The sequence below is a fragment of the Cervus elaphus genome, chromosome 8 (assembly GCF_910594005.1).
Source record: "Cervus elaphus chromosome 8, mCerEla1.1, whole genome shotgun sequence".
Lineage (NCBI taxonomy): Eukaryota > Metazoa > Chordata > Mammalia > Artiodactyla > Cervidae > Cervus > Cervus elaphus.
This window is the reverse complement of record NC_057822.1, coordinates 15,534,052-15,555,418: the sequence shown is the minus strand read 5'-3', so window position 1 is coordinate 15,555,418 and position 21,367 is coordinate 15,534,052. Positions and strand designations below refer to the sequence as shown.

Sequence of the window (21,367 nt, the reverse complement as noted above, 5' to 3'; positions counted from 1 at the left end):
CCAAATACTGAATGAACTCAAGTAACCCTATTGATTTCCTTTAGTATTTTGAACTAACATTTTTGAGAGGCAGATTTATATGGGCTGTCTTACATGCCAGGCAGGGGAAAATTTCCCAGTGAGATATAGGTCCAACCCCACAATACAATCCAGAAAAGGAGAAGTAGCCATCTTATATAAAGCTCACTCAAATACACCAGTTTTACGTAAACTTGCATCTCTCAAACAAGTCCGCTCCACTAGCCCCAGTTTAGAAAAATGTAGACGGCTGGGAGAAAAAAGTTACACTTCAGATATCTAATCAGCAATGACTTGGGGCAACAGTTAGACCAGTTAATCAAGTTCAAGATTGACAGGAGTCCCTGGATCCCTTGGCTCCACCACTCACTGGGGGACCCCAAAGCCTTATATATAAGAATGGATAAAATGGTGGAGTAGGGGGATAAAAAGAAAGGTTTCTGGGACTCCTTGCATGATGGAGACTTCTTAAGGGGGTCCTGATGGAGGCTAAGGGTAGGGGTATAAGAGTTGATGGAGCTGAGATGTGCCCTACTGCTTGCCTTCTTTTGTGATTGGCATCTTTCATTCTAGATTGTTGGTGAGAATCTGTTGCCTGCAACAAAAATATCTCCTTATTCCCATTGCTGTGCAGTGTTCCATGTATCACAATGGGACAATTTTTTTTTCCCCTTTTTCCTGCTGATGAACAGTTGAGCTGTTTCCAGTGTTTTGTGTGTGTTAGTTGCTCAGTCGTGCCAAACTCTTTGCAGCTTCATGGACTGTAGCCCACCAGGCTCCTCTGTTCATGGGGAGTCTCCATGCAGGAATACTGAAGTGGGTTGCCATGTCCTTCTCCAGGGGATCTTCCTGACCAGCGATCAAAGCCGGGTCTCCCGCATTTGCCATTTGAGCCACCAGGGAAACTGTTTCCAGTTTTTTGCAGCTTATTAAATGGTGCTGCTGTAAATGGGTTGGCCACACGTGCCACAGAATCTGCAAGACGTTTTACCCGGAGTAGGAGCTCTCCATCCTGGGACAGGTGTGTCCTGATGTCGCAGAGAAGGCTGTATCTGCAGTGAGTGCAACTCCCATCCCCCCTCTTTCTCTTCAAGGCTCACAGGGTGGGGTTGTTGCTCTTTGCCTACCTGGAGGTCTGTAAGAACACCATGTGGTTGATGCTACATCACTTGAATGCCTTTCCACTGTCTCCCTGGGTGGAAAAGCTCTCCAGTGGCGGGTGGACAGGTGGCTCAGGTGGAGGGGAGAGTGACTGGCAGAGAAAAGACAGTGGCAGAAGAGGGAGTGGGGAAGGAGCTGTCCAGGGGCACCAGCAGGAGGGAGCCAGCTAGGAGGGCAGGGACCAAGCAGAGGGCAGATTCTGAGGCCAAAGTACCTGCCTCTCCCACCTTTCTCAGCCATGACTCCCCAGCTGCCTCTGCCCAAGCGCCCCCTCCTCCAGCACCACCCCTGCAGCAGCACCTTGCAGGCGGACCTCATCTGTGGATGAGGATGGTGGAGGGCCCAGCGTCTCCCCACCTCTATACCCTCTTCTAGCCCCTGAAGCACCATGCAGTACCAATCTCGTGACCTCATCTTGGGAATTGTGCATACATCCAGGTCCCGCAGGAACCCACTCGACTTCCTGCTCCTCTCCCAAGGGGGCCGTACATTGCAAGCAGGGGAGGTCCCTGGGCTTCAGCCCATAAGGTGTCCACACTCTTCCTATTGCCCAGCCGAGGGGACCTTGATCCTTCCCCAGGACAGTTCAGGAGCATGGATGGGTTGCTGCGCCTGGCAGGAGGCCTCACCCTGGGTGGGTCTGTGGGGGCCCCTCTGGGCCTCGAGGATGCTTTCCATGTGGTCACTGCTCAGGAGACTTTAACTGGAATCAAGTGTCTCCTTCAAAGAGCAAGTAGCCACCCAGCTTCTGATTTCGGTCCCTGAGGCCCTGAGACAGGCCCCTCTCCACCGGCTCCCTGAGAGCCTCGGAGCCCTCAGCCCCCTCCCCTGATCTGTGCCCAAGACGGGTATCATGAGCCCCCTCCACTAACAGCTGCTTCTGGGGCCTTCCTTTCAGCTTTGCCACCTCCCTCTGACCCCAAGCGCCACCACTAGTGCTGACTCTTCTGCAAGTTGAGCCCCAGTGTGGGGGCAACCGTGATCCCTGGGGTCCCCGGGTGAACCCCAATGTGCACTGCCCAGATCCACTGAGTCTGGATGTTTCTCCTGGTGAGCCTTTGGGTGCCCCTGGGGCCGTGCTGTCTCTGGGTCCTTCCATGGCCCCTGGGACTGGCCTTTCCCAAGGCCGGTGTCCAGTCTGCCCCTCGGGACATGCAGAGCCTGATCCTAAAGCTCACAAACCAGAGCTGCCAGTGCCTTCACCTTCACTGTGACCTCGGAGACTCCGGGCAGCTGACCCCCACAAGAATCCCCGGGAGCCCGTGACCCAGCGGGACGGCAGCACCCTGCTTGCCCTCACCTGAGCCTTCCTTCCTGAACCATCCATCGCTCTGGAGCCATGAGGCCACAAACTGCTGTGCGGCTGTGATCTCCTGACCAACTTTCCTGACGGCCTTTCCTCAGGGGGACTGGGTGGGGGTGTGGGTGGCCTGGCCTCCTCTCCTGGCCTCAGAACTGCAAGAACTGGCTGGGCTGGAGGTGAAGAAACTTCATCAGAAATCCTAGGACGGCCGGGCGTGGATGGCCACCCTTGTCTGGGCTGGGCAGCGATGATGTCCCCCAGCCCAGTGCTCACTCAGCACCCTCTGACCTCCTGGCCAGCCCCCTGGGGCTTCTTCAGGAGGCTCAGCAATGCCCTGATCCCACGTGGCCCCCCAGAAAAAGAGGACAAAATTAAACTTGTGTTTGCTTCCTGCATCCGAGCTGCAGTGGGGACATTCATGCCATTTCTGTGGGGCTGGTGGAGGCAGAAATGAAAGGTGGGGAGGAGGGTCCAGGGAGCACTTGCCCTAGAAAGGGAGCCTCCATTTCTGCAAATTTCTGGAGTGTGGGGACTGGGGGTGGGGTATCAATGATCAAAGCCTTCCTGTTCCCAGCTGTTGCCCTGCTCTCATCTGAGTGACAGGACTGTCACTATGTCTCAGGGGACATCCTGAGATTGGGTGGGCAGGACGCAGGCAGGAGACATCCCCCGCAGGAATCCCCTGGTGCTGCTGTGGGCTCCGCATTGCCCCCTGCTGGCAGTGCCTGCAGTGGGCTGCATGCTGGGGGCTGAGACAGGACCCAGAGAGCCCAGGGTGGTCAATGGGGACAACGGTAGAAGGTGCTGGGCTCCAGATGAGACCTCACAGGACTAGGCCTTCTTCCCAGAGAACAGAGAGACCGGGATAACCGTCCTCCACAGAGCAGGCTCCATGGCGCTCGCCATCCCCTGGCCCCAGGCATCCATAACCCCTGAGTGCAGGACTGGAGGTGTTATCTCTTACTGCAGAGCAGAAGCCATGCTGTCTGCTGCCTGGTCATCCCTGGGCCCCAGGGGAGGGAGCATAACAGCCTCTCATCTCACTCAGGTGACTCGGGCCCAGAAGAGGGGAGCCAGGTGCCCTGGTGGGAACTTGGACGAACATCCTTTGTTTACTGCAAGTGACACCTGGTTTGTATTTGGTCTTCAGTCCTGCTCAGGAACAGGAGAAAATTCACAAGAAACCAAGAGGGATCACAGCGCCTGATCATTTAATGTTGTCATAAGAACATTAAAGAAAACTTTATACTCCACACTAGGCTAAAATTAAAAACAGTGACAAAACTAAGTGGTGGTGTGGATGCAGAGAAACGGTATCCCCCATAAGTTGCTGGCGGGGATGCAAAGTGGTGCGGCCACTCTGCTGAACTACACATGCAGCAACTCTATCACCCTATGACCCAGCATCTCCACTCCTGGGCATATATCCCAGAGAAATGGAAAGAAAACAAATACTCACACAGAAACCAGTCCGAGAAGATTCCTGGCTGCTTTATTTAAAACAGTCAAACCTGGAATCGGCCCAAAGGTCCTTGCACATGTGAGTGCTTAAAAATGCCAGGGTGGAGGCTGGGTAGGAAGGTGCTGGTGGCCACTGCAGTGTGGCTTGGGGGTGAGGGGGCCCGAGTTGGGACGGGGCTACCCAGGTCCACTGGGGTGGGTGAGGCAGGAGGGAAGTGGTTTCTTTCCTTTGAAAAAAAGTCTTAATTGTGGTAAAATAAAACACAACATAAAAGTTAGCAACTTGGGACTTGCCGGGTTGTCCAGCATTTAAGACTCCCCGCTTCCACTGCAGGGAGGACAGGTTCCATTCCTGGTCAGGGAACTAAGATCCAAAATGCCCATGGTGCAACCAAAAAAGAAAAAGAAAAACAAAAATTACGATCTTAACCATTTTTAAGGCCCAGTTCAGTAGTGCTAAGTATTTACACTAGGTTGGCCACAGATCTCCAGAACTTTGTCATCTCATAAAACTGAAAGCCTGTATCCATTAAACAAGTCCTTAGTCTCCCACCTCCCAGCTCCTGGCAGCCACCATCCAACTTTCTATTTCTATGCATTGGACTACTAGAGATACCTAAGGAAGTAGAATCACACAGTATTTGTCTTTTTGTGAGTGTTTTTCTTTTCACTGAGCATCATGTCCTCGAGGTTCTGAAAGGTTGTTGCTGAGCTGTGAAAGATGCCAGGATTCCTGGCCTCCAGAGGAGATGAATTCAATCTGGGGCCAGTGATGGGCCTTGATTGCTCAGAGCTTTGTGTGACAAAGTTTTATTAAAGTATAAAAGAGATAGACAAAGCTTCTGACCTAGACCTCAGATGGGGGCAGGAAGAGTGCCCCCCTGCTAGCCTTTAGCAGTATGTTATATACCTATCAGCAAGCTGTTAATTAGAGAAAGGAAATGTCTCAAAACTCGGAGTGGCACCAGGGCCCTCACCCACAACATGCACTTTGAGATAACACTGGCAAAAGGTGAGCCATCCCAGGCCATAAAACGATTGACATGAATCTTGAAGAAAGGCAGGTTTCCAAGTAAATATATAGTTTCATTAACATAGATTAGGAGAACAACGTATAAGTAAAACATGCTTTTACTTCAAACCAGTAAAACATACTGGTTTGTTGAGCCCTTATCGGTTCTGAGTCTTAAGCGGAACTGACTTGAAGAAAGACAGGGTCTAGGGTAAATACAGAGTTCATTGACATAGCTTAAGAAAAACATTTCCATAAGAAAAATGCATTGGTTAGCTCAAGGTTTGAGAAAAGTTAAGTTCAGGTGGAACCAGGTGTTGTCATGGCAACACAGAATTTTAAGAGAAACTTCCTTTTAATTTTGTATAGAGGAGGGGAAAATTCTGATACTTATCGTTTGTTTCCTCCTGCCACTTAAGAGAGAGAGAAAAAACGTCTGACACACTTGCAGCCTATTTCCCCTGTTTAGAGACCCCTAGCCTTCCTGCCTGTTATCCTCTCAGTTCATCCATGTTGTAGCGGGTGTCAGACTTTCCTTCCTCTTTAAGGCAGCATAGTATTCCATTGTATAGCTCTTATCTTGCTTTGTTTATCCATTCATCTGCCAGTGGACTGTTGAATTACTTGCAAGACTTGGCTATTGTGAATAACACTACTACAAATGTCAGTGTGCAAAAACTTCTAGATCCTGCTTTCCATTCTCTGACACTTTATTTTGGCTGGGCCACACAGCTTGCAGGATCTTAGTTTCCTGACAAGGTATCGAAACTGAGCCCCCTGCCATGAAAGCATGGAGTCCTAACCACTGGACCACCAGAGAATTCTCCCTGCCTTCAAAGTTTTGGGTATACACACCCAGAAGTGAGATTGCTGGACTGGAGGGATGTCTTTTTAACCCATCCTAGGGTTGCTGAAACCTCTTAGCTTCTATCACAAGCTATTCCTGTGAGTGTGGGTGGCCTGAGGAGAGAACAGATTCACCTCTGCCTTCCATCTACCTGTCTAAGGGAGCAGAGGTCAACGTCATGTACAGGGCACTGGGCCCACATTTCTGGCCCTCCACAGGAAACACACACACACAGTGCTGACCGAGCTCAGGCCTCAGTAACTGAAAATGCAGACAAGGCCCCCGCTGCTGTTACCTCATGCGTCTCCACAGATGAAGGTGGGCCCAGGCTCCCAGTGGCCCCCACTAGCCCAGTGGCCACCCCACCTGCCCAGGCCAAGCCTGAGGAGGAGCTGCATGGTAGGCAGGGCTCCCAAGCCACCCTTTCTGTCTCTGTGCCTCAGGGCATCAGGAAACCAAACCCAGGCCCCGGTCCAGTCTGTGTGCTTCCAACCCCACCTCTCTTGGCACCAGAACCAAACCTGAACACATGAGGTGAATAAAGCAGAGACGATCCTCTCACAGCACTCGGTGAGCGAGGGTTAGAAGTAGCCCCTGTCAGGACCATGCAAATATTCCTCAGGTGAAGGACATCTGCACTCTAATCCCCACCCCACTCTGAGGAGATGGCTGGGGACCATCCTGTGAGGGAGGGACCTGACTCAGATGCTTGGCCACATCTATCAATTCCGATGGTGACAGGGCTTAAAGTCACAGGGCAGGTGAGGGGCAGGGTGTGGCCCCCTCAGGCACTGGGAGGGACAGGAAGACTTTACAGCAGGAATTTAAGCCCGGGCAGCCAGTGCTGCAGCTGGTACCTGGTGTCCCAGCCTTGCCCGAGACCCGGCCTCCCGAGGTCCCATCCTGACCCTCCGCCATCACACAGCCATGCAGGGGGCCTGCGTGCTGCTGCTGCTGGGCCTGCGGCTACAGCTCTCCCTCGGCCTCGTCCCAGGTAATCAGGCAGCTCCTGAAGCCCCCCACTCACAGGGGGCGGCCCCAGGCTCACCTGACCTCCACTCCCCTTGGGCAGCTGAGGAGGAAGACCCTGCCTTCTGGAACCGCCAGGCAGCCCAGGCCCTTGATGTGGCTAAGAAGTTGCAGCCCATCCAGACAGCCGCCAAGAATGTCATCCTCTTCTTGGGGGATGGTGAGTGTGCTAGGCCGGTCCACCCCCTGTCCCCCCACAGTCCTGGAACCCTGGGCTGCTGGCTGACCCAGGCTGGCCCTGGGGGCTCAAACCTGACACAGTGTATACCTTCAGGGATGGGGGTTTCCACGGTGACAGCCACTCGGATCCTAAAGGGGCAGATGAATGGTAAGCTGGGACCTGAGACATCCCTGGCCATGGACCAGTTCCCATACATGGCTCTGTCCAAGGTAAGGGCCAAGTGACCTCAGGGTGGTCTACACCAGAAGGGTGGGTGTGGGCCTAGGGAGCGGTGTAGGAAGGAAAGCCCCAGGAGGGTTGGGATCTGAGATAGGGGCCGGGGGCTGTGAGGATGGGCCCAGGGCCTAGGTCAGGAGCTGGGTGTCTACCCCAGCAGAGCTGAAGGCATCTCTGCCCCCAGACATACAACGTGGACAGAGATGTACCAGACAGCACAGGCACGGCCACCGCGTACTTGTGTGGGGTCAAGGGCAACTACGGAACCATTGGTGTAAGTGCAGCCGCCCGCTTCGACCAGTGCAACACGACACATGGGAATGAGGTCACGTCTGTGATGAACCGGGCCAAGAAAGCAGGTGGGCTTGGGCGTCAGCTTCCTGGGCAGGGACAGGTTCAGAGACCTCAGTGGCCCACCATGACCTCTGCCACCCTCAGGGAAGTCAGTGGGAGTGGTGACCACCACCAGGGTGCAGCACGCCTCCCCAGCCGGGGCCTATGCACACACGGTGAACCGTAACTGGTATTCGGATGCTCAAATGTCTGCCGGGGCCAAGAAGGAGGGCTGCCAGGACATCGCCAAACAGATGGTCTACAACATGGATATTGACGTGCGACATGAGGGACTAAGGGCGGGGCTAGAAAGAGGGGATAGGACAGACACCTGTCACAGACCCGGGAAACTCAGAGCCCTGGGGCCTGACAGGGTCTCTGTGTGTGGAGGGGGAGAAGGTTGGGACAGGCCATCCCACAGACCTGGTGGGGGAGGTGGGGGCTGTGTGAGAGGAGTAAAGGGCCAGCCAGGCCCCTAACCCACCTGCCCTAATCTCTGGTCCCAGGTGATCCTGGGTGGAGGCCGAAAGTACATGTTTCCTGAGGGGACCCCAGACCCTGAATACCCACACGATGCCAATCAGACCGGAGTCCGGAAGGACAAGCGGAACCTGGTGCAGGAGTGGCAGGCCAAGCACCAGGTCATGTGGGCTCATGGGTGCAGGGGGCACAGCGGGGCTGGGGCTGGGGTGTCGGGCTATGGGCTGAGGCCTGGTTCTGCCCCTCCCAGGGAGCCCAGTATGTGTGGAACCGCACGGAGCTCCTTCAGGCGTCCACCAACTCCAGTGTAACACACCTCATGGGTAACGACCCCACCCACCCCCACTGTCCTCCCCGGGATGGGTACCACAAGTCCCCCCCATCCCCAGCTTGCAGGTCTCAGCTGGTCCCCTTTTCCACAGGCCTCTTCGAGCCAGTTGACATGGCCTATGAGACCCAGCGAGACCACAACAAGGACCCATCCCTGGAGGAGATGACGGAGGCAGCCCTGCGAGTGCTGAGCAGGAATCCCCGGGGCTTCTACCTCTTTGTGGAGGGTGAGTGGCAGCCCCTTGGTGAACAGAGGACTGATGAGGGCCATCAGGGTGGGTTTGGTATCTTACATATGACCTTCTTGCAGGAGGCCGCATTGACCACGGTCACCATGAAGGCATAGCATATAGGGCACTGACCGACGCAGTCATGTTTGACAATGCCATCGCCAAGGCTAACAAACTCACTAGCAAACTGGACACGCTGATCCTTGTCACTGCAGACCACTCTCATGTCTTCACTTTTGGTGGCTACCCCCTTCGTGGGACCTCCATTTTCGGTAAGCCCAGGGAGAGGGGCAGGTCCTTGTCCCTAAGTTATGTGGCTCAAAGTACTCTGAGCCAGTTCCCTCCTCTGCAAAGTGGAGTAATAATAGCACTGCCCTGCATCACTCTGGTGAGGATTAAGCCAGTGAACAGACAAGACATGCCTGGGCTCAGCACACAGGAGGCACCCAAAAGGATTGGGTCAGTGTGATCACCGGGTCCCTTCCTTGCAGGGTTGGCTGATGGCAAAGCCGGCGATGGCAAGTCCTATACCTCCCTCCTCTATAGCAATGGCCCTGGCTACCAGATGAACAGGGGCTCACGACCTGATGTGGATGAAACCAAGAGCAGTGAGTGGGCCCTGGGGTGCAGGGGAACAGGGATGGGAGGACCCTAGCTGGGAAATCAGAGGAGGGGGAGGCCGCCTCCCTGCGGGCTCTGAACTCCCATTCTCTGCCAGGGGACCCCTCGTACCAGCAGCAGGCGGCCGTGCCCCTGGCTAGAGAAACCCACGGGGGCGAGGACGTGGCGGTGTTCGCGCGAGGCCCGCAGGCGCACCTGGTGCACGGCGTGCAGGAGGAGACCTTCGTGGCGCACGTCATGGCCTTTGCAGGCTGCGTGGAGCCCTACACCGACTGCCATCTGCCGGCCCCCGCTCACCCCACCAACACTGCATGCCAGGCTGCCTGCCCACCTTCCCTGGCGCTGCTGGCCGGGGCCCTACTGCTGCTGGTGGCCCCTGGCCTGCACTGACCCCCACCAGCCCAGGCCTAGGGAACTCCTGCTCCCCTGCCCGGAAGCTTCAATGGACCCGAACCACCCAGGAGGCTGAGGCCCTGACTTCCCTGTGAGAGCCACAGTCCTCGGTGCCCCCACCTCGGTAGCCTCAGATTTTATTGGAGCTGCCCCAGACCCCAGGAAAGGCAGGGGCTCAGACCACCCTGTCTCTTCTCCCCACCCAACAGCCCTGCTGAGGACCAGGCTGGCACCAGAGGCGTCCCCACAGGGAACCAGGACCTACCAGACCCCCACTGGGGGCTTCCGGGAGGCGTGGCTTCTCCTTGTCTGACTTCCGGGAGGCGTGGCTCCTGGGGGGCCGTGGCTTCCTGTCCTCCTGGTACCCACCCTGTGGGCACCTCGCCGACCAAGCGGGCATGTGGTGTGTCTGGGGCAAGGAGCACCAGGGGGCCCCTCGACACAGAGTCCTCAGCAGGCCCCTCCTAGGAACCCAGCGGTACCATTACAGAGAGGAGACAGCGACACAGAAGAGCCTCTTGTCCCAGGTCCCTCAGCTGCTGTGAGGGTGGCCCCGGTGCCCCTTCCAGGCTGGGGGATCCCAGGAGCAGCGGGGGAGCTGGGGGTGGGGACACAGGCCCCGTCCTCCTGGGAGGGAGGAAGCAGCCCTCAAATAAACTGTTTTAAGTGTAATACGGGAGTGATACGTGTGGGAAGAGAAGCCCTTGGAGAGGGCACAGAGTGTGTGTCTGTGTGAGAGAGGTCAGGGTCACATCAGGAGGTCAGGGAGGGGCTGATGAAGGGCTGACACTGAGCAAAGACCAAAGGCGGTGAGGGAGGGAGCATCCCATAAAGACAGTGGTGCAAAAGCCCCCAGAGGGCGTGGGTGGGCCAGGTGAGGCCAGCCAGCATCCGACTGAGTTAGGGGGAGTGGGAGGGTAAAGAAGGTCAAATCTGAGGGAATGGGAGGATGGGGGAGGGGCTGGAATTTCATCCAGCGTGTGGGAGGGGAGTGGAAGGCTGTGAGCAGGGACATAACCGGACAGGAAGACTCTAGAAAATATCCTCTGGCTACTGAGAGAAGACTATTCTGTTCATCTGTTGTTGTCGGGGTAGGGCAGAGGTAGGAGCTGGGAAACCCGCATTTCTGACCTCTCTCTGAAAACATTCCAGAGCACCTGCTCCTATAATTACACTGAGTATGTAATCTACCCTTAAAGGAACGTTTCAAAGAATTTTATATAGGTGACGAGAGCCCCTTTTTTCCGATAAATTTTACAAAATTACAGATTTCTTTGTACTTTTACAAGGGTATCAAATGGTATTTTGCTTTCATTGGAAACATTAACGTGAGTGAGTATGCTTTCTTATTTACTAAAATTTTGATTTAAAACTATAAACATCAATTTGAAGGCCAGGCTCTCAGTGCAGTTTATTTCAGCTCTGGGTTTTATTAGCTGTCACAAATCTGTGGAGCTGAATAGAACGAGGGCATCAGCAGCTAGATTTACTGTATCGTTGGACTCATTGTTTTAATTGTGGTACAGTTGCTTTACAATGTTGTGTTAGTTTCTGCTGTACAACAAAATGAGTCAGCTAAAACAGTGTTACTAGTTCAGTCGTGTCCGACTCTTTGCCACGGACTGTAGCCTGCCAGTCTCCTCTGTCCCTGGAATTCTCCAGCAAGGAGAACCACAGTGGGTAGCTGTTCCCTTCTCCAGGCAATCTTTCCGACCCAGGGATCAAACTCTAGTCTCCTGCATGGCAGGCAGATTCGTCACCATCTGAGCCACCTGGGAAGCCCTTATGAGTACATATATTCTATCCCTCTTGGATCTCCCTCCCACCTCCATCCCCATCCCACCTCTTGAGGTCACCACAGGGCATGAGTTGAGCTCCCAGCACTATACAGCAGGTTCCCACTAGCTGGTTTACTGGTGACCACCCACATGCGTCAGTCCCAATCTCCCAAGCACCACCCACCAATTGTGCAGAGGCATTTTGTTACAAGGCAGCTTGCCTGGTTCTGCCTTCCCTGTTGTCAGTTAGCTGGTCCAACAAACCAAAGGGAAGGGGTTGCTTGTTTGTGTTTCACAGTGTGTTAGTCGTTCATTCATGTCCGACTCTTTATGACCCCATGGACTGTAACCCCGCCAGGCTCCTCTGTCCATGGGATTCTCCAGGGCAAGAATACTAGAGTGGGTTGCCACTCCCTTCTCCAGAGGATCTTCCTGACCCAGGGATTGAATCCAAATCTCCGGCATTGCTGGCAATTCTTTACTGTCTGAGCTACAGAGAAATGCCCTGGGTTCAAAACCCAAGGGAACCCTGCATTTTCAAACCATAAGTTTTATAAACAGATTAGTCCGGAATACATGGTGATCTTTGCACAACCTTGAGTATCCTGAAAATCATTGAATTGTACACTTGAAAAAGGTGAATTTTGTGGTATATAAATTATACCTAAATGTTAAAAAGTTTCTGTTTCCAAGTTTTTTCTAAATATATAAGCATGAGGGATTTTATCAGCCAAACACAGTGTTGGCCACAAGATCAAAGACAGGATCTCCAGCATCACTTTTAATGCCTTGACCTTGAAGGGGCAGATGCAGGGGAAGTGTGCTTACTTTTCCAAGATTTTTATTGGGTGCTCCAGACGGGTAGCACTTGTCACCTAGAGAACTCTCAGCACATGGGTCTTTAAGAAAGAAAGGGAGTCAGGAAGAAAGAGGGCAGGAGGACTCATGCCAGCCCCCTCCAATACCTTGCCAATAACATGGCTCATAATGTGGGGCTAATCTGGAACATTCTCACGGTCACCCCCAATCTCATTACCAAGTATCTATCATAAAGCTTCTCCTTTATTCGGACAATCTTGGATTTAGAAGGTTAATGACACTTATGGCTCCTGCAGCTTTTTATGTATCCTCAAGGTTTCTGGATCTTCCCTGCAATGGTTGATTGTGGATGAACCAGTGAGTGAGCTGGGCAGGTTCTGCTGCCTCTGCAGCTCTTATCATCCAGAATCCTTTAACATCACATTCTGTGAAGTAGCTATTCCATCAGGGGTGCACTGACAGTGTTCTCCCCACATGACACTGCTTTCATTAAATAAATAAGAAAATTAAATGTTAGAAACATATTTTCCCTATTAGATCTTTCCTTTAGTGGTTCACTCATGAAAAATTTGGTTTGTGTATTTCATCATTTAAATATACATTATTATGTATTTCATCCAGCAAATACCTTACATTGAGATGTGTAGAAACATCTGTACGTTCAGCCAACTGACTACAGAGCAGACCTCCCACACTGAGTAATCTGCTCTAAGACTTTTGCTTCGATCTACAGCAATGTTTTCTCTACATCTTCCAAAGATATTTGTGGATGAAGAAATGCCTTTTGGTTTTTCGACAGATCGTTTTCTGTTCATTGTTTCTGCCATTTTTACTGCAGCAGAAAGCATAAATGTTTGCCTGGTGGTAGGTGTTTTATGTCTTATGGTATTCTGGAAGAAACTGTAAAAGAGCCGTCTAAATATTTATCATTGCTTAGGGAAATGTCATAAAGTACTAGATGGAACTATGTATCGCTTTAAACTTCACTGGGGAAAAACTCTGGGGGGCTGTCTTCTGAAGGCTTAGTTGCTAACCAGGAGGGTTTCTTGCTGTCGTTGCTGTTGTTCAGTCGCTCAGTCATGTCTGACTCTTTGCGACCCCAGGGACTGCAGCACGCCAGGCCTCCTGTCCCTCACTACGTCCTGGAGTTTGCTCAAACACATGTCCATTGAGTCAATGATGCCATCCAACCAACTCATCCTCTATTGCCCCCTTCTCCTCCTGTTCTCAATCTTTCCCAGCATCAGGGTCTTTTCCAATGAGTGGGCTCTTCACATAAGGTGGCCAAAGTATTGGAGCTTTAGCTTCAGCATCAGTCCTTCCAGTGAATATTCAGGGCTGATTTCCTTTAGAATTGACTGGTTTGATCTCCTTGCAGTCCAAGGGACTCTCAAGAGTTTTCTTCAGCACCATAGTTCAAAAGCACCAATTCTTTGGTACTCAACGTTCTTTATGGTCCAACTCTCATATCTGTACATGACCACTGGAAAAACCATTGCTTTGACTAGATAGACCTTTGTCAGCAAAGTGATGTCTCTGCTTTTTAAGAGGCTGTCTAGGTTTGTCATAGCTTTTCTTCCAAGGAGCAAGCATCTTTTAATTTCATGGGTGCAATCACCATCTGCAGTGATTTTGGAGCTCAGGAAAATAAAATCTGCCACTGTTTCCATTTTTTCCCCATCTATTTGCCATGAAGTGATGGGACCAGATGCCATGATCTTAGTTTCTGAATGTTGACTTTTAACCCAACTTTTTCACTCTCCTCTTTTACCTTCATCAAGAGGCTCTTTAGTTCTTCTTCACTTTCTGCCATTAGAGTGCTATCATCTGTACATATGAAGTTATTGATACTTCTCCTCATAATCTTGATGAGTGCTAAAGTAGGAAGTCAAGAAATACCTGTAGTAACAGGCAAATTTGGCCATGGAGTACAGAATGAAGCAGGGCAAAGGTTAATAGAGTTTTGCCAAGATAATGCACTGGTCATAGCAAACACCCTCTTCCAACAACACAAGAGAAAACTCTACACGTGGACATCACCAGATGGTCAATACCAAAATCAGATTAATTATATTCTTTGCAACCAAAGATGGAGAAGCTCTATACAGTTAGCAAAAACAAGACTGGGAGCTGACAGTGGCTCAGATCATGAACTCTTTATTGGAGAATTCAGACTTAAATTGAAGAAAGTAGGGAAAACCACTAGACCATTCAGGTATGACCTAAATCAAATCCCTTATGATTATACAGTGGAAGTGAGAAATAGAGTCATGGGATATATCTGATAGAGAGCGTGCCTGAAGAATTATGGATGGAGGTTTGTGACATTGTACAGGAGGCAGGGATCAAGACCATCCCCAAGAAAAGGAACTGCAAGAAAGGTAAAATGGTTGTCTGAGTGGGCCTTACAAATAGATGAGAAAAGAAGAGAAGCTAAAGGCAAAGGAGAAAAGGAAAGATATACCCATTTGAGTGCAGAGTTCCAAAGAATAGCAAGGAGAGATAAGAAAACCTCCCTCAGTGATCAGTGCAAAGAAAGAGGAAAACAATAGAATGGGAAAGACCAGAGATCTCTTCAAGGAAATTAGAGATACTAAGGGAACATTTCATGCAAAGATGGGCACCATAAAGGACAGAAATGGTATGAACCTAACAGAAACAGAAGATATTAAAACAGGTGGCAAGAATACACAGAAGAACTACACAAAAAAGATCTTCAAGACCCAGATAATCACGATGGTGTGATCACTCACCTAGAGCCAGACATCCTGGAAAGTGAAGTCAAGTGGGCCTTTCACTATGAACAAAGCTAGTGGAGGTGATGGAATTCCAGTTGAGCTATTTCAACTCCTAAAAGATGATTCTGTGAAAGTGCTGCAGTCAATGTGCCAGCAAATTTGGAAAACTCAGCAGTGGCCACAGGACTGGAAAAGGTCAGTTTTCATTCCAATCCCAAAGAAAGGCAATGTCAAAGAATGCTCAAACTACCACACAGTTGCCCTCATCTCACACGCTAGTGAAGTAATGCTCAAAATTCTCCAAGCCAGGCTTCAACAATACGTGAACCATGAACTCCCAGATGTTCAAGCTGGATTTAGAAAAGGCAGAGGAACCAGAGATCAAATTTCCCAGATCTGTTGGATCATCAAAAATGCAAGAGAGTTCCAGAAAAACCATCTGCTTTTGTTCTATTGACTATGCCAAAGACTTTGACTGTGTGGATCACAGCAAACTGTGTAAAATTCTTAAAGAGATGGGAATACCAGACCTCCTTATCTGCTTCCTGAGAAATCTATACAGATTTTTATTACAAAATCTATGCAGGTTAGCAAGCAACAGTTAGAACTGAGCATGGAACACCAGACTGGTTCCAAATTGGGAAAGGAGTACATCAAGTCTGTATTTTGTCACCCTGCTTATTTAACTTACATGCAGAGTACATGATGAAAAACGCTGGGCTGGATGAAGCACAAGCTGGAATCAAGATTGCCGGAGAAATATCAATAACCTCAGATATGCAGATGACACCACCCTTGTGGCAGAAAGTGAAAAAGTACTAAAGAGCTTCTTGATGAAAGTGAAAGAGGAGAGTGAAAAAGTTGGCTTAAAGCTCAACATTCAGAAAACTAAGATCATGGCATCTGGTCCCATCACTTCATGGCAAATACGTGGGGAAGCAATGGAAATAGTGACAGACTATTTTTGGGGGGCTCCAAAATCACTGCAGATGGTGACTGTGGCCATGAAATTAAAAGATACTTGCTCCTTGGAAGAAAAGCAACCTAGACAGCATATTAAAAAGCAGAGACATTACTTTGGCTACAAAGGTCCATCTAGTCAAAGCTACGGTTTTTCCAGTAGTCATGTATGTATGTGAGAATTGGACTATAAAGAAAGGTGAGTGCTAAAGAATTGATGCTTTTGAACTGGGTGTTGGAGAAGACTCTTGACTGTCCCTTGGACTGCAAGGAGATCAAAGAAGATCAATCCTAAGGGAAATGAGTCCTGAATATTCATTGGAAGGACTGATGCTGAAGCTGAAACTCCAACACTTTGGCCACCTGATGTGAAGAACTGACTCATTGGAAAAGACCCTGATGCTGGGAAAGATTGAAGGCGGGAGGAGAAGGAGACGACAGAGGATGAGATGGTTGGATGGCATCACCAACTCAATGGACATGAGTTTGAGTAAACTCTGGGGGTTGGTGATGGATAGGGAGGCCTGGTGTGCTGCAGTCCATGGGGTCGGAAAGAGTCGGACATGACTGAGGGACTGAACTGACTGAATTTTGATTCTAGCTTGAGCTTCATCTAGCCCAGCATTTCACATGATATACTCTGCATACAAGTTAAATAAGCAGGGTGACAATATCCTGCCTTGATGTACTCTTTTCCCAGTTTGGAACCAATTTGTTGTTCCATGTCCACTTCTAACTGTTGCTTCTTGACCTGCATACAGATTTCTCAGGAGGCAGGTAAGGTGGTCTGGTATTCCCATCTCTTGAAGAATTTTCCACAGTTTGTTGTGATCCACACAGTCAAAGACTTTGGCATAGTCAATAAAGCAGAAGTAGATGTTTTTCTGGAACTCTCTTGCTTTTTCAATGATCCAGTGGATGTTGGCAATTTGATCTGTGCTTCCTCTGCTTTTTCTAAATCCAGCTTATACATCTGGAAGTACTGTTAGGGCTTGAAGGATTTTGAGCATTACCTTGCTAGCATGTGAGATGATTGCAATTGTGCAGTAGTTTGAACATTCTTTGGCATTGCCCTTCTTTGGGTTTGGAATGAAAACTGATCTTTTCCAGTCCTGTGGCCACTGATGAGTTTTCCAAATTTGCTGGCATATTGAGTGTAGCACTTTCACTGCATTATCTTTTGGGATTTGAATTAACTCTGCTGGAATTCCATCACCTTCATCAGCTTTGTTCGTAGTAATGCTTCCTAAGGCCCACTTGATTTCACACTCTGGGATGTCTGGCACTAGGTGAGTGATCACACTATCGTGGTCATCTGGGTCATTAAGACCTTTTTGTACATGCTGTTACTTTAAAAAAAAAAAACTTATTTATTTTCCACTGCATAAGGTCTTCATCCTTTGTGAGGGCTTGCTCTAGTTGTATCACACGAGAGATACTCTCTAGTCGTGGGGCACCGGCTTCTCATTGCGTTGGCTTCTCTTGTTGTGGAGCAGAGGCTCTAAGCATGCGGGCTTCAGTAGTTGCAAGTCATGGGCTTTAGAGGCAGGCCCAGTAGTTGTGGCACACAGGCTTAGTTGCCCCACAGCGTATGGAATCGTCCAGAACCAGGGGTCAAACCAGTGTCCCCTGCATTGACAGGGGAATTCTTACCCACTGCATCACCAGGGAAATCCAGTTTTGTGCTGTTATTGATGTAGACCTCCAGGCACCCAGAGCAAGCTTCACCAATGACAATGGAGGTGGGGTGCTTCAAACTGTTTGGTTTTGTTTAAAGTTTTATGTTCAGGGCTGACTTCCTGTCAGCTCTGTACCATGGGTGATGAGCTTGTGTCGGGGTGAGGAAGTGGCTGCCACTTCTGTGGCTGTTCCCTGGTCTGGATTACAGGTATTATTTGTATTATAGTTTTTTTTCACAGGAACTTTTGGTAAGCCACTTGTTTGTTTTGGAAGATTCATTTGTTTAAAACTACAATAGATCATACAGTCTATAAACTTTCTTAGCTCAACACACTCAACCTTACTCTGTCCCAGCCCACTGGAAGTGAGGAAACAGGGAGGAGATGCTATGTCAGCCCCCTGCCTGTAGCATCCTTATTCTCTTCTCCAGGACACCTACCAACCATGCTGGAGGGTGGGTGCCTGGTTGAAACTGTTGTTGATGAAAAATGAATCAATGATGATCTAAAGAGATAGAGAATTTTATTTGACCCATGAGGATTATAACTTGAGAGAGAATCTTAAAAAACTCCAAGGACTGTCCATACACATTTGTGAGATAGAGGATCATACATGAAAATGGCACACCCACATATTACACAAAGTTCACCTAAGATACAGGGTTCAGATAAGCACAAACTCAGCAACACATCCCAGGACTCCTTATGGGATTCGGACCGAAAGGTAACATTAAAGGAGTTATGGCCTTTCTCGCTCCCCGGCCATCCTGGCAGCTGCTCTTGGTTGGGGGCGTCCCGCATCTAAAGCAGGAAGATGGTGGCCACAAAGAAGACGAAAAAGTCACTGGAGTCCATCAACTCTAGGCTCCAGCTGGTTATGAAAAGTGGAAAGTACGTGCTGGGGTACAAACAGACTCTGAAAATGATCAGACAAGGCAAAGTGAAACTGGTCATCCTCGCCAACAACTGCCCAGCCTTGAGGAAATCTGAAATAGAGTATTACACCATGTTGGCCAAAACTGGTGTCCATCACTACAGTGGCAATAACATTGAATTGGGCACAGCATGTGGAAAATACTACAGAGTATGCACACTGGCTATCATTGATCCAGGTGATTCTGATATTATTAGAAGCATGCCAGAACAGACTGGTGAAAAGTAAATCATGTACAATTTTTCTTTAATAAAACTGGCCAGGGCTTGTTTTTAAAAAAAAATAAGTAAATAAAAATAAAGGAGTTATGTTGCTTGTGTCAGAAAACCTTGATACAGCAGGTGACTGAAGCTTCCAGAAGCAGGTGACTGAAGCTTCCAGAAGTACAGAATCCTAACTACTGATAGCTTGAGGTGAACAGTGTCAGATTCGTGATCTCTGAAGAAGATTTCACTTCAGGACCAGGGACCAGGCTTGATCATTCAAGAGCCTTCATGTAGCAGAGTTTTATTAAAGGAACAGAGAAAGCTTCTGACATAGACATCACAAGGGGGATGGAGAGTGACCCCCTAGCTAGTCTTATCAAGGCTGTATATACTTTTACAACAGACATCTTAAATTAACAAGATTAGAGCTAGCAATAGGGAGGTCTTAACCAGATACACTCCCACAATACAAGTCTTAAGATAACAAGATTAGTCAGAAGGTTCTTGTTAGGGAGAAACGTGTCCTTGAGCAAGATACTTTGTTATATTGACTAAGACAAAGCAATGTAGGAAGAAAAAATGTTTGTCTTTTTCTCCTTGAGAGCCCCAGACCCTTTTCTCCTTCTCAAGGGCTCTGGGCCCCTTTCTCCTTTTTGGGGACCCTGGACTTCTTATCAACCTACCTAGGAATTGACTCTCTCACTACTGGACTGCCAGGGAAGTCCTGAAGTAGAGAATTTTATATCGCCCAAGTGAAGATTATAACCCAGTAAGAAGTCTTTCAGAAAGCTCCAAGGAATGCTCCTACACATTTTTGAAATAAAGGGATCATACATTAAAAGGAGATAGTCATCTTTTCCACAAAATTCACCTAAAAAAACAGAGTCCAGACAAGCACATACAAAGTGAGCAACAGGTCCCAGGATCCCTTATGGGATTGGGAAAGAAATGGAACATTAAAGGAGTTACATTGCTGGTGTCAGAAAAAATAAACAACATTGATCTTCATGATAGAGCAGGCACAGAGCAAGTGCTCATAGCTTCAAGAAGGTCAGCTTTATGTATAATGCAGGTGCAGGCTGAAGGTTGGGGAGGGCCCACTACAGCAGGGAGTGCATTATGCTTAGATTGTCCTGAAAAGTGAAAGTCACTCAGTTCTGTTGGACTCTTTGTGACCCCGTGGCTATACATTCCACAGAATTCTCCAGGCCAGAATACTGGAGTGGGCAGCCATTCCCTTCTCCAGGGGATCTTCTCAACCCAGGGATCAAACCCAGGTCTCCCGCATTGCAGGCAGATTCTCTACCAGCTGAGCCACAAGGGAAGCTGAAGAATACTGGAGTGGGTAGCCTATCCCTTCTCCAGCAGATCTATCCTGACCCAGGAATTGAACTGGGGTCTCCTGCATTGCAGGTAGATTCTTTACCAGCTGAGCTAAAGATTGCCTTGTCCTTCACTAAATACAAATTTTATTTCATCAAGATAAAGTCTCCAGCATGGAGATAGACATTAAATAGGACCAGGGCTGACTGCCAGGGTTGCTGTAGCAAGGCTGGAATGAGATAAAGCCTGGAAGAGCCAGGCACAAAGTAGGCACACTAGGAGGCCTGATGTCCCTTCAGCCAACCCACTGAGATCCAGATGGGAGACCTGGAGCCCTTGGGTCCCAGACAAGACTCAGGCCAAACAACTCCCCATGACTACAGGTGCATCACTCCCTACAGAGTTCAGACTGGGCTCTAGGGGGCGTCTAGGTTCAGTCCCAGCCAGACCTGTAGCACAGCCCATCCCTGGCTCCTGGAGTTCCTCCTTTCTCCCACCCCTGGTCCCTGCAGCAAGCCCAGTGGGGCTCTGGTGACCACACAGGATGCTTCCTGATGGGTAGTCAACGATGCTGCCTGGAAACCTCGGGAGACCTCAGATGAGATGACCTTTGTCAAGACCTTGCTGCTGACACTCCCATCTGAAGCTGTGACCTCCCTGCTTCCAGACATAGGTCTCCCCACTTGCTCAGCACCCGCAGACTGGCTGTAGTGCCTTCCAGGATACCTCCCTCATCCCTGTTTCTGGTAGGACTGGGGGTGCAGAGACCTGCAGAAAGCTAAGCCATATTCTTAGTCGCACCCTCTGATCTAAAGTGACCCAGGGCCTGCTTCCTCCAAGTGAACAGAGCTTCGGGGTTGCTCCTGCACACACGTCAGGCCACAGCTCAGAGTCCCCTTGACATGACATCGCCACCAGGGATGCCCAGTCTATGCCACTGTGCCAGGCACAGTGCCCAGGATCCACTTGTGTGTCCCTGGAGAGGCCCCTCAATGAAACTATGAACCATGCTGCATAAGGCCACCCAAGACAGACGGGTCATGGTGAAGAGTTATGACAAAACGTGGTCCACTGGAGAAAGGAATGGCAAACCACTTCAGTATTCTTGCCTTGAGAACCCCATGAACAGTATGAAAAGGCAAAAAGACAGGACACTGAAAGACGAACTCCCCAGGTTGGTAGGTGCCCAATAGGCTACTGGAGAAAAGTGGCGAAATAACTCCAGAAAGAATAACGAGACAGAGCCAAAGTGAAAACAACACCCAGTTGTGGATGTGACTGGTGATGGAGGTAAAGTCCAATGCTATAAAGAACA

The 21,367-nt window shown here is 49.7% G+C and overlaps 2 protein-coding genes across 2 annotated transcripts; both read left to right on the top strand.

Annotated features, from left to right (window-relative positions):
- Positions 1–6,639: 6,639 nt before the first annotated feature.
- On the top strand, positions 6,640–9,657 carry LOC122698538 (intestinal-type alkaline phosphatase-like). Its single transcript, XM_043909684.1, has 11 exons — positions 6,640–6,796; positions 6,875–6,991; positions 7,106–7,221; positions 7,413–7,587; positions 7,667–7,839; positions 8,068–8,202; positions 8,292–8,364; positions 8,464–8,598; positions 8,682–8,873; positions 9,093–9,209; positions 9,320–9,657. The coding sequence occupies exons 1-11, from the start codon at positions 6,730–6,732 to the stop codon at positions 9,610–9,612; spliced, it is 1,593 nt and encodes a 530-aa protein (XP_043765619.1). The 5' UTR covers positions 6,640–6,729; the 3' UTR covers positions 9,613–9,657.
- Positions 9,658–11,206: 1,549 nt separating this feature from the next.
- LOC122698539 (60S ribosomal protein L30-like) lies at positions 11,207–18,796 on the top strand. Its single transcript, XM_043909685.1, has 2 exons — positions 11,207–11,217; positions 18,364–18,796. Exon 2 carries the CDS (start codon positions 18,404–18,406, stop codon positions 18,749–18,751), a length of 348 nt encoding a protein of 115 aa, XP_043765620.1. The 5' UTR covers positions 11,207–11,217; positions 18,364–18,403; the 3' UTR covers positions 18,752–18,796.
- Positions 18,797–21,367: the final 2,571 nt, after the last annotated feature.